The following is a 12,755-nucleotide window of genomic DNA, read 5'->3' as shown; positions in this document are numbered from 1 at the left end:
AGACTAAATGATTTTATATAAATGACAGGCTAGGGATTACAGGTCACTATTCAAAATGATAAAATGGTCTTTTGGGTCAAAGTGATGAACTCACCATTCCCATTCATGCTTTCTACCTTCTGAGCCGCCTATAAAATAATAAAGGGATACAAAGCTATAAACCAACAAGAAGAAGCATCCTTGAGAAAAAGATTTCTACAGATTTTTAGAAGGCAAAAAGTGAATGGAAGACATGAGATGTGATGAGGCAGGGTGGAGGAAAATGAGGTTAGGAATACGAGAAGGGGAGCGACACCTGGGAGAGGTGATCTGTCTGCAGAATCCCTGAAAAGCTTTGATCCAGAAAATGATGAGTATAAAAGGGTGGCATTGAGAAGTGGGGTTGAAATCAGGACAATTAATTAAAAGTGGGAGTACCAATCACTCAATACACACCCCTCTGCAACCTTCATACTTGGTGGCCATGGCCCTAAGTCCCAGGCAAAAAATATGAGATCTTCTCTAGAGGTAAAATAGCCTGGCAAAAAGCCTCCAGCCTTCTGGCATTTAGGGCTCTTCCTGCCCTCCTAGCCAGCTCCTCACTACACAGACTTAAAAGGTTAAACCCAAGGAGCCGATAATTCCTACCCATGGATACAGACTCCCCAATCAACTTTTTCATACCTCATTCTTCAATATGAATGGACAAAGAGATACCTGAGTTTTTGATGCAAGTCAAAATTATAAAAGAGGAAGACCAAGGAGGAAAAAAAAAAAAAAAAGACTCCAGAGGGAAATAAGACAATTCAGGAAAGAGAAAAAGGTTTTGTTATCTTCAGGGGCCCTAGATATCCATAAAATCAGAAAGAATTGCTGTAAAAAAAATAAAAAAATGGAACAGAATAAAACAGAATTCTTAGAAATTTAAAATATGAGTGTCAAGTATAAAAATACGAAAAGATGAAGCTGGAAGATAAAGTTGAAATCTTCAACAAAGCAGAACAAAAAGATCAAGATTGAGAAAACATGGGACACAGGGGTGTCCAAACTGTGGCCCGCGGGCCAAATGAGGTCCGCAATCCATTGTTAATTGGCCCGCAGCAAATTCCAAAAATATATTTAGTTTACTTAAATAAACCAGGTGAGGCAATACGTACTTCACCTCGAGCGAGTGGCTTGGCTGTTTATGTATTTTACCGCATATGGCCCTTGATGAAAAACGTTGAAAAAAGTTTGGACACCCCTGATCTAGAAGGTCTAACATCTGATGAATCAATGTTCCAGAAAGAGAAAGTAAAGAAAATGGAGAGAAAGAAATTATCCTAGAGTTGAAGAATACCAATCTTTAGACTGAAAGAGCACACCAAGTAACCGATAATGAATGAAAAACAGAATCTTACACGCATGCATCATTGTAAGAATCTCAGAACACCATGGATAAAGTCCCTAAAAGCTTCCAGACAAAAAAAACACAGCAGTCATCTACAAAGGATCTTGCAAAGACTTCATATCAACAATGAAATGATGTCTTCTAAACTGCGGAGTGAAACACTTTCTACCCAGCCAAAAATATCAAAGTATATGTGAAAAAAAGAAAGACATTTTTAGACATAAGGATTCAGAAAATTTCTCTCTTGAAAACCCGTTTTGGGGAAATTAATTGAGGATGTGCTCCAGCACAACGAGAGGTACCAAGAAAAGAAGACACGGAATCTGAAAAATAGAGGGCTCATCTAAGAACAGCAGTAAAGAGAAGTCCTAGGATAGAATCTAAGACATAAAACTGAAGCAGGAGAATGGAAGTTTGGGCAGGGAGGCCTTTGGGGAAAATGTAGGTTCAAAATATCTGATGTGATAAGAGAATTGGGCAGTGGGGCCTATGAGAAGGCAAACAATGCAAGAAAAAAAGAAACTCTAGGGGGAAAAAACCCAAACATCTATTAACATAATCACAGTTACCATAAGACCTTGCAGTGAACCATGTTTATAACATTATGATGTAGGCTTTGTTTATTAATTTTCAACCTTTACAGCAAGGAAGTAAGACAAATATGATTATAGAATGGAATGTAACTATCATTAACCTTGACAAAATAAAAGTATATAGCTCACTGAAGTTGGAAAATGGCTGGATGAAAACTAATGGGAAACCATAGGGATGTTAATATCCTCTCTTACAAAATGGGGCGAGTCTAGAGTTAGCAGTCACAAACAGTCGAGTTGACCCTTGAACAACACGGGTCCACTTATACGTGATTTTTTTCAGTAAATATATAATCAGCCAGCCCTCTGTAACCCTGTGTTTTACACCGGCAGATTCAACCAACCACGGATCAAAAATAGCTATTTTCAATCTGCAGATGAGTAGGGCTGAAAGTGTGCATTATTTTGTGCCATTTTACATGGGCACTACAAATTCTGGTATCTGCAGGGGGTTCTGGAACCAATCCCTAGTGAGTACTGAGGGGTGGCTGCATGGTAGTTAAGTCTGGGGGGAAGTCAAAAGTTATATGGAGATTTTTGACTGCACAGGGAATGGGGGTCGGCACCCCTAAACCTCACACTGTTCAAGGTTCAACTATACTTCAACTTGCAACAGTAAGCCACAGATTTAAAAGTTATATAATAATATTAGGAAAAGGGATAGAAATGTATAAGCTAAATCCTCCTTTGTCATATCAAGAAGTTAATAGATATTTATTAAATAGGACAAACCAACAAAGAACAATATGGGCATTATTATTTAGAAATATGGAGGCAAATGCCAGAAAAAAAAACAGCTAAATGAGTTAAAAAGGAACTGCGCCTAGGAAGTGGGACTGGTGGGATCTATAATACCATGTGCTTTTACGATCATAGATAGTGATTAAAACGTAAGAAAAAATTACGTAAGTACATGCAGAGGCCATTCGACAAATGTCTAATTATCAACTCCCCTTCCACTGGAGATGGGGACAAAGAGGGCCCTTAATTCAGTCCACTTACATGAAATTTAGTAACAGAATGTTTCTATTGAGTTTTTCTGTGTTTTTTTTTAAAAAAAGGTACACATACTTCAGCTTGATTTTATATCTTGTAACAGTACCTCCCTGAAATGCTAAGACCTTGAGGCCTAACAATCAGGGCGGGAATGAGCTTCAGCGTCAGAAAGACCCAGGTCTTCATTTAGACTCCACCACTTGTTAGCCATATACAGACGGTGTCAAAAAAATGTACACACATTTTAAGAAAGGAAAAAACTGTCTTAAAATTGTAATACTCAATATATACCGAACACAAAAGATGAATACAAGTCACGTTTGACTTCTGCAATTACAAGAGGTGCTCAAAGTGGTTCCTATCAGCAAATTTTAATAGTTTTTTCCTTTCTTAAAATGTGTCTACATTTTTTGGGATGTCCTCTGTACGTTAGCTGCACAAGGTTACCGACCCTCTTCAAAAGTAACTTCTTAACCTGTGAACTGAAGGTAATAACTGCTTATCCTCACAGACTTAGATAACACAGAGAACAGTCACTGCCACGTAGTAAGCAATCCATGGAAGAGCTTTAATTAATTACTACTTACATTGGCCACCACTTTTACTTCTTTGTACTGTGCTTCATAGAAAATTCCAGCATTTTCCAGTGCTTCTGTTAGTGAGGGCCCATTTTTCACCTGCTTATCTAATCCATTCACAAATTCCTCCAGCTTGGCGCTTGCCTCTTCAAATTCCTTGGAGAACTTCTTCCCACCTGTCTTATCTAAAATAATAGAGGAAGTATTCATTTCAGGATAAAAAAAGTGTAATCTTTTGAAGAAAACCCCACTCTAGGTGATCTGTGAACCTGTTCTTGCTGCCTTAGTGTGTAATAATCTTAGTCTCATAGTTTCACCTTTAAAAAGCTTCTCCAAATCACAGGACATCATTAAAATGATTCCTGTGAATTTGCAAGTTAAACAAGAGGGCATGACGAAGGCACGTGTAATTAAGGTAAACAAAAGAAAGTCCAACTAAAAGAAAATCTGCTGATTAGTTTTTTTCACAAACTTGACGCCACACTGCTACTTAGGAATAATGGATGAAGCTGGATTCTGTTCACTTCTACCATTAACTTTTACCCTATGGAATGCAGAAGATAGGCTCTCAGATGAGAAAGCTTAGGCTCAGAAAAGATAAATGACCTCTGTGTGAATCACACTAAAAATTCATCTTTCCTATCAGAAAAAGACCCCTGATAATTTCGTATCAGAAGAGCACAAAGCATGAATTATGCTTTGTAACAACAGTGACATTACAAACTACTACTTATGCTCCTAAGTAAGTATACTTCGTTCTCATGACTGTTGCAATATGGCTTTAGATAACGGCACAAATTTTGGCTTTGGCTCTTACCAGCTGGGTAACTGAGATAAGCTACTCATCTCCTTATGAAGCCCTGGATTTCTCATGTCCAAAACGGAGGATTTTACTATGCTTCTGGGTTGTTGTGTAGATTAAATTAGGTAACATGTTAAATTTAAAGCATGGTGCAAGCAAAGAATAGATACCAAAATGAATATCTAGTAGCCATTTACTTGTTATTTCAAAAGTATTTATGAAAAGCCTATTACGGACTAAGCACTGCTCTAGGCGCTGGATATAGCAGTGAACAAATAAGATAATTTCTACTTCCATGAGATTTATATTCTAATTAATTATTAATATGATTAGTCCTTGTAATTTACAATGTAAGGAAAAGAGAGCAACCAACTAGATTTTATGAGGCAATACAGTAACCTCATGAAAGAACATACCCGAACCACTGAACCACACACGTGAAATACAGCTGTCTATATGTAAGCCAATACATCAAGAAAGCACTAGAAGTGATGAAAATGGCAGAATTTCTTGGGGTTTTTTAAATTTCTTTTTCTCCAGCTTTGTGGAGATGTAACCTGCATGTACCACTGTGCCAGTCTAAGGGGCACAGCGTGAAGGGCAGGACTTCACTTAAGAAATCCTGGGAGCCCCAAGCTGCTCTCTACAAACTAAGGTTGTCTTCCTGGGGAAGCCAGTCTCATCATTAGAAAATGACAAACCTGGAAAGAAAATATGAGTTATTCTAGGTAAAAGGAGGTACAAATTACCTTTTAAGCATTTGAGAGTTTCTGTACTGCACACATCCACCCTCATAGTCGACAGCTGCTTTTCCTTCAATTCGATCTGATCTTCTGAGCGCTTGTACAGCAACAGCTCTTCAATGAGCGCCTGAGACTGAACACAGAGCAGAGTCCAATTGCACTTACGAGATTGACTTATTTATCTTTCCCCATTAAAACCTAACAAAACCCCAAGAGGGAAAAACCCTTCACATTTCCTCATAGTCAGAGATAGCGATGTCAATTCTCATGTCAAAACCCTATTTTTAGTCATATGCTTTAAAAGATCCTTTTCCTTAATTATTCATATCTAATTTATGGTTATAGAGTTAAGACTAAAACAAAGGTCTACTTATATCTTCTTTACATTTCAATTATATAAATAGTTTTATTATGTTAATTCTAAGCAAATTCTAATTTAGTAGAGCTTCACAGAAAGATGAACTCCCAGCTGGGGGGTTCAGTACAGAAAGCCCGTAATAGGTATTCTCTAAGAAGGTTGTTTCTTCCATTAGGGGAACAGATGAAACTCCAAGTAATCTGATCCCAATCTGGATTCCTTTAGAACTTAAAATATAACTGATGTACAACTGTGTAAAAAGAAATCTTACTGGACTACACAGACAACGGTAACACAAAAAGGGGGTAAAATGCTTTGGCATGTCAAACATATGCTGTAACTTACTCGAAATTCAGCAACTATCTTAGACTTGAGAGCAGCTTTTGGATTCGTGGATGCTGTTGGAATGAAACAAAAAGTCATCAATACAGATAGAAAAAGTTGACTAATATTCAGGAAAATTTTAGCTTTTCTAGTTAAGGGTGTACTTTGAACATACGCCAAACATGCATATTTAAATCATAGCATAATTCCTAAAATAAACAGGATTATCAAATGTCAACCCCGCCAAGTATGGTCAATATAAAAATATATTGTTTAGAGAGGACTGACCTACTTACCTCCAACAGACCCTTTAAGTCATCAAGTCCTAGAATTACTGATTGGGAGACACGTGTAGTACCGTTTGTCCTAGTCTGACTGCGTATAAAAGGATCTCAATACCTCAAATTAAGAGTGTCCAGGAGCAGGACATCCAATAATCCTCGCACTGGCTGAAGACAATCACTTACAGACATCAACTCTATTCCTATGTTATTTAGCTTTGGATTTCTTTTCCTGCTGACTCAGTTCTCAGCAAAACAGGCAAGACAAGCTCTAAGTACATTATCACTGTGGTTGAACTGTGGCTGAAATGGCGGCTCCTGGGGTTCCTAGGCATGCAACTTAGAACCAAAATGATGTCAGAGGATTCCCTTAATCCTGATGAGTGCCATGCGCTTGCTGGAGCAAAACCATCCCAAGTGTCTTGTTTCACCTCCCACTTCTCACTGTCCTTTTACCTTGTTCCCTCCACACCTTCACGTCTTTCTCAATATTCCTCAGTGTGGCCCACGGCCGTCTATCGCATGCAGTATTCCACTCCCTTGGTCCCATGCTGGGTAAGCATGACAGACATAGCAGGAGCTCCTGTTAGAGAACGAGCTTCTGGCCAGGATTTGAGGCCCATGTCTAATCTGGCAGAGTGTGTCCCCCAATCTGAAGGATGTCATGGCTCCCACAGAAATGCTTCTGAATGCCTAGGCTCCTCTTGAGCTCTGCTGTTTAATGCCAGCTGCCTCTAATTCGGACATCTTTCAACCCGAGAGGCAGCCTGGCCACTACCAAGTATCATGTTCTTCTTTCAATCCCCCAACTACTCTTGAATCTTCACTCATTTAAACCCTTTTCCTGCATGTCCTTTGCTTAAAGGTAGTTTTGTTTTGTTTGTTTGTTTTTAAAGAAGTGACTCCATGATGGCTTGTTTAGTGTAAGTCACTGGGGGCCTCCCAGGCCTGGAAAACACAGGCTTGCCCATGGTTTATGGACGTACGATGTCAAATGGTCTACATTTTCTTCTGCTCCCAAAAGAGGAGTTAATTTTATATTAGTTGAGATTTTGTTCCTTACTTTGTGATTTCTTCCACTGCTTATTCGGTTGTTTGTTCAGATTTTCTTTCAGCTGCTTCTGAGTTTTGAAAGTGGTACCTGGAAAACATTTCAGTTTTTGCAATCTGGCATTATGGGAAGCTGTCTGTCTGTCCACTTCAGTGCCAAAATTGTAGCATGAAAAAAGGCAATCCGAGACTGTGTGCCGCTTCTTTCTTCCCTTTACTGCCACTTTTATTAAAAAACTAAAAATACCTACCAGATCTCTAAGAAGCCGTCAAATAAACATGATTTCTATAGTAAATGAAATTACAGATTTTGAGAAGTATAGGGCAGGAAGCTTAAAAATACCAGTTAACACATTCAATGAAGAATTTAACAGCTTCTTAGAAGATGCTATTTTCAAAACAAATTTCTAACCAAATAATGGTCATGATATCAGATATTACCAGCTTCTATTCAATGACTTAATTCCATGCATCTAATACACAGGAACTAAATAACTTTTTAAAAAACAGGTACCCAACTTACCGCAAATCTAAACCAAAATAGAGACTGAAGAATATCAATATATGTTTAATATTAAATACTTAGTGAAAACTGAAACCCTTTCCAAAAATTCTCCAACAGTAAGAGAACAGGGTAGTAATTATTAAACACACAAAAAATGAACAGTTTAAACACTCAAAAGGAGGAAAATAACCAGATGGCCATCATCACTTAATATGCTTGACTTTCTTTAGTCAAAAACAAAATCCAACCCTCCCCAAATCAATTCTATTTCAATTTTAATTCACATTTTTAGAAGTATTTAATTTTAAACAAATAAGACCAGATCCAAAATTTTATTTTCCATTATTACGCAATAGGACCAGCTCTATAAAAATACATATAATTTTAAAGACTGAACAATGACTCCAATTTTCTTTTAGGAGAGAAAAGACACTTACTCAAAGCTTCTCTTAATGCCGTAATCATTTCTTCTGGGTATACATTTCTATCTTCCCAGATTTTAAAGATCCGTTCTATAGACTTAGAGACAGATGGATCCCTGAGGAGAAAGAAAAAGTGAGATACATATATAAAAATGTTCACTTATATCTCAAACTAGAAATCTGAAAATAAAGTTGTCAACCAATTATTTTCCAAATGTCTTTTGATGTTTACTTAAAACAATGCTTTTCTACAGTGTCTAAGACTAAAACCTTAAGTACTCTTACTCAATACTTTTTATCAATAGCATAGATGAGGACGACACACTAAACTTTTTGATGGATGAAAAGTTGAGAGGGCTACTCAGTGCACTCACTGACACAACTGGTATCCCAAAAGATAGACTGAATCTAGTAAGGTGAAATCTAACAATGAAGAACCTGGTCCAAAAAAACCAATTGCACTAGTACAGAGTAAGGCAAGGCTTAACAATGTGAATAGTTCGTTTTTTCTTAAAGGTTAGGTTGAAAATATGAATCAATCACATACTATAACATGTTTTCCAAAAAGCTATCACTTAATATTATAACAATACATATCTAGAAGGGTGGAGGTAAGGAGCATCACTTTATCCTGCTTCACAGGTGGGCTTCTGTGTCAGGTTGGCCATCTTACTTTAGCAGGAAAATTGTTAAAATAAAAATGCTTGACAAAAAAACCATCAGAAGCAAAAATTAAAATCCTATCTTATAGGAACTGTAGAAGAAACATAAAAACAATGCAGGGAGGTTACTAGCATCCATTTTACTGCAGAAAAGATGTGGGGCGTTTACATATTTTTATTACCACGAATAATAGTGCTACAAAAATTCTCTTCCATAGACTTTCTGCACACATGCAAGTTTCCCAGAGGATGACTCGGGAGGGGTAGAAGTGCACGGTCACAGGGTGTTCATAAATAAACTGTTTTGTAAAAGGAGGTTGTTTTATACCAATCAACCCTCAAACCAACAGTGTATGAAAGTTCCCATCATGCCACAATCTTGCTACTGTTGGTATTGGTGGACTTCACAATTTTATACCCTACGTGGTAGGTGTGTGCCAGTTATTAATTTATTGCCTCTCCGCTCTAAATGCCCCTTCTTAGTGACACTGGAGCCAGACTGCACTCTACTTCCCCTTGGCTCACTGTGAGAGTGCCAACAGAGGGCCCTGGAGTGACAATGAGAGGCTGGAAGAGGCGGTAGGGATTCTTTTGGACCAGAGAGCTTCACGCTGCATTCAGGCATCCTGGCAGCGTGTCTTTAGCACAGAGGGAGTGGGGGAGGGTTGCTTTAGCGTTAAGTGGTGAGTGCGCTCCACCTTGTTTCTTGGCCACTATAGTGGCAGGTGGCATATTCTTGTCTCAATCCACTTTTTCCTCAGTTCTGAATCTCAGCTGGGAGGAGAGGGGGGCTCCTTTCTCACTTTTCCCTTGGGTCCAGAAGAGGAAGTGAGTACCTGCTTTCTGCAAATACTATATCATCTGTCACACCTTAGAGTTCTTTTATTCTTTCTAGTAGTTAGTTACCTTTTCTCTACTTAACAATTCTTCCTTTTTTTTTTTTTTAAATTTTATTGGGGAATATTGGGGGATGGTGTGTTTCTCCAGGGCCCATCAGCTCCAAGTCGTTCTTCTTCAATCTAGTTGTGGAGGGCGCAGCTCCCTGGCTCATGTGGGAACCGAACCGGCAACTCTGTCGTTCAGAGCTCTAACCAACTGAGCTAACTGGCCACCCCTACTTAACAATTCTTTAAGTTACATTTTCCTCGTTTAAATTACTGGTGTGGGGTTTCTCTCTCCTGACTGAACTTATATGTAACGCTATATCTCGGCAATTCTAAGGTTGTATGACACATGATATCACAACAGACTGAACGCAGAAGCATCAAAGAGAATTTAGCTGTCTGCTATTAAGCCATGTATTAGAGATCTTTAAGAACTCAAACCACCACCACTCTCCTCACTAAACTTTAAAAAAAATTTTGTAAAAAAAAAAAATTTTGTTATTCACATTTATTGTTTTAAAAGTGATATTAATGGGGCCGGCCCGGTGGCTCAAGACGTTAGAGCTCCATGCTCCTAACTCTGAAGGTTGCCGGTTCGATTCCCACACGGGCCAGTGGGCTCTCAACCACAAAGTTGCCAGTTCAATTCCTCGAGTCCCGCAAGGGATGGTGGGCAGCACCCCCTGCAACTAAGATTGAACGTGGCACCTTGAGCTGAGCTGCTGCTGAGCTCCCGGATGGCTGGTTCGACTCCCGCAAGGGATGGTGGGCAGTGCCCCCTGCAACTAGAAAACGGCAACTGGACCTGGAGCTGAGCTGCGCCCTCCACAACTAAGACTGAAAGGACAACAAGTTGACTTGGGAAAAAGTCCTGGAAGTACATACTGTTCCCCAATAAAGTCCTATACCCCTTCCCCAATAAAAAAAAAAAATCTTAAAAAATAAAAATAAAAAATAAAAGTGATATTAATAAATATTTAAGCAATTTAATTTCTAATGTAAGTGCCAGGTAAACTTCCCTTTTTTTGTCTTTTTCTTATTTCGTCATTCTTTATAATCCCACTGTTGACTGCACTGCAAATATTTCCTCCCACTGTGTGGCTTGTTTTTTCATTCTTTATGGTGTCTTTTGATAAATGGAAGTTCTTCATTTTAATGCAGCTGAACTTATCAATCTTATGAGGTGAGGTCATGAGATATTCTCCTACATTGTCTTCAAAAAGATTTATAGTTCTTTCATGTTTAGGTAATTAATTCCAAAATAAGTGGAATTAATTTTTCTGTATGGTGCGAATGGGATCTAATTTCTTTTTTTCTATATAAACAGCCAACTGTGCCAGCAATATTTATGAAAAAGCTTTTTTCACTATGTGTAGTTTTATACACAAATCAAATATTCATATACATTGGTCGGTTTTTAGACTTTGTATTATATTCCACTAGTTTCTTTGGCTATCTCTGGGCCAATACCAAACTGCCTTATTTATCATAGCTTCATGGTTATGTCTTGAAATCTGGTAAAGCCAGTCTTCCCACCTTGTCATTCTTCCAGAGTTTCTCGGCTTTCTCTCTCTCTTTCTCTCTCTCTGTCTCTCTCTGTCTCTCTCTCTCTCTCTCTCTCTCTCTTTGTGGAGTGGTGGTGGTGGGAATTCTCTATAGCTCTGTATAAAATTCAAAGTCAATTTGTAAAATTGGGGGGAAAACCCCTCCTAAGATTTTAATAAAGACTGCATTGGATTCATAAAATCAATTTGGGAAGAACTGACATTGTTAAATATTCAGTCTTCCCGATCCACAAATATTTATTTAGGTTTTCTACAATGTTTCTCAATTATGTTTTATAATTTTTCCTATAGAGATCTTTAGCATATCTTTTAAGATTTCTAGTTGATCCTCAGTAATCGCACATTCTATATTTGCAAATGCAATTGCTAAATTCACTTGCTAAAATTTATTTGTAACCCCAACAGAAATACTTTTGCTTTTGCAGTCATTCTTGGACGTGTAGCGAAAATTTTGAGTTGGCTGATGTGTATGTTCCAGATGAGGCTCAAACAAGGTAATCCCTGTCATCTTGTTTCAGCTATTAAACGGGAAACAAATGTCTTTTTCATAGTTTATTTAGTGCCAAATTTCCTTGCATTTTTGTGCTTTTGTTGATGATTTTGCTGTTTAAAATGGCCTCCAAGCTTAGTGGTAAAGTTCTGTGTAGTGTTATTAAGCACATGTATTAAACTTTGTTTAGGCATTATAGTGTTGTTAGCTGTGAGGTCAGTGTTAATGAATCAACAATACATTAATATATATGAAATAAGGTATTTTTATATGCAAACACACATAAAGGAAGGTTATGTAGTGATCCACTGATGAAAATGTAACCAAGGCCTTGTTCGCACCTGTATTTCCCCCAGGAACAATGATTCAGTGTTTGTTAATTGAGTTCATGACAGCTTTGTGGAACATAATTACCGTGAGTAACAAGAATCAATTGTGTTTCTTTTCTTTTTTTCCCAGTATAAAGAATTAAAATGTTTTTCATTTTCTTACTTTGTTTCTGGCATATATATAGTTAAAATAATTTTACTACAGTAAGTCCAGCAATCTTGCTAAACTCTCTCAATTAATGGTAATGATTTATCTGTAGATTTTTTTCATTTTCCATGCGTACAATCATATCATCTGCAATTAATGACAATTTTGTTTTTTTTCTCTTTTCAATTCTTTCATTTATATCTTCTCTCTCTTACGTGCACGTTCTTTTTTTTTCTTCCCTTACTGCTCTAGGTAGGCACTCCATTACAAAGTTAAAGAGAAATGTTGCTATTGGGCACCATCCTAGTTTTGTTCCTCTTAGGTAACATGTTTGCTATAGATTTTTATTTTGGGGAGATGTGTTTCTTAGACGAAAAGTTCTTTGCTATTTCTGGTTTGTTTTCTAATAAATGAATTTTTCATTCACTTTTTCTGCACCTTTTGAGATCATCATTCAATTTTTCTGTTCTCATTTGTGAGCACAGTGAATTATATGAATTTAAATTTTCCAATATTAAACCATGCTTCCATTCCTGGGACAAACCCCACACGGTTATGATGTATTATACTCTTTATGTTCTGCTTGTCTCAGGTTGTTTCTTACATGTGTGTTCATGAATAAGACCGGTCTATAATTTTCTCATACACTCTTGGGC

The 12,755-nt window shown here is 37.6% G+C and overlaps 1 protein-coding gene across 2 annotated transcripts in view; it reads right to left on the bottom strand.

Annotated features, from left to right (window-relative positions):
- Window positions 1-12,755, bottom strand: part of RPRD2 (regulation of nuclear pre-mRNA domain containing 2) — a 65,428-nt gene that overhangs the window by 17,098 nt on the left and 35,575 nt on the right. The window contains exons 3-7 of one of the 2 annotated variants that reach the window (XM_019739934.3): window positions 8,037-8,137; window positions 7,108-7,185; window positions 5,785-5,837; window positions 5,088-5,214; window positions 3,546-3,721 (exon numbers count right to left, since the gene is read on the bottom strand). In XM_019739934.3, coding sequence (XP_019595493.1) covers window positions 3,546-3,721; window positions 5,088-5,214; window positions 5,785-5,837; window positions 7,108-7,185; window positions 8,037-8,137 — 535 coding nt within the window. The remainder of the gene's footprint in view (window positions 1-3,545; window positions 3,722-5,087; window positions 5,215-5,784; window positions 5,838-7,107; window positions 7,186-8,036; window positions 8,138-12,755) is intronic. The other variant, XM_019739935.3, reaches the window with a different exon arrangement.

Source organism: Rhinolophus sinicus, chromosome 7 (assembly GCF_057876585.1).
Source record: "Rhinolophus sinicus isolate RSI-liver-muscle chromosome 7, RSI-T2T, whole genome shotgun sequence".
Lineage (NCBI taxonomy): Eukaryota > Metazoa > Chordata > Mammalia > Chiroptera > Rhinolophidae > Rhinolophus > Rhinolophus sinicus.
Note: the sequence above shows the minus strand (reverse complement) of the source record. Positions and strands in the feature narration are given on the sequence as shown.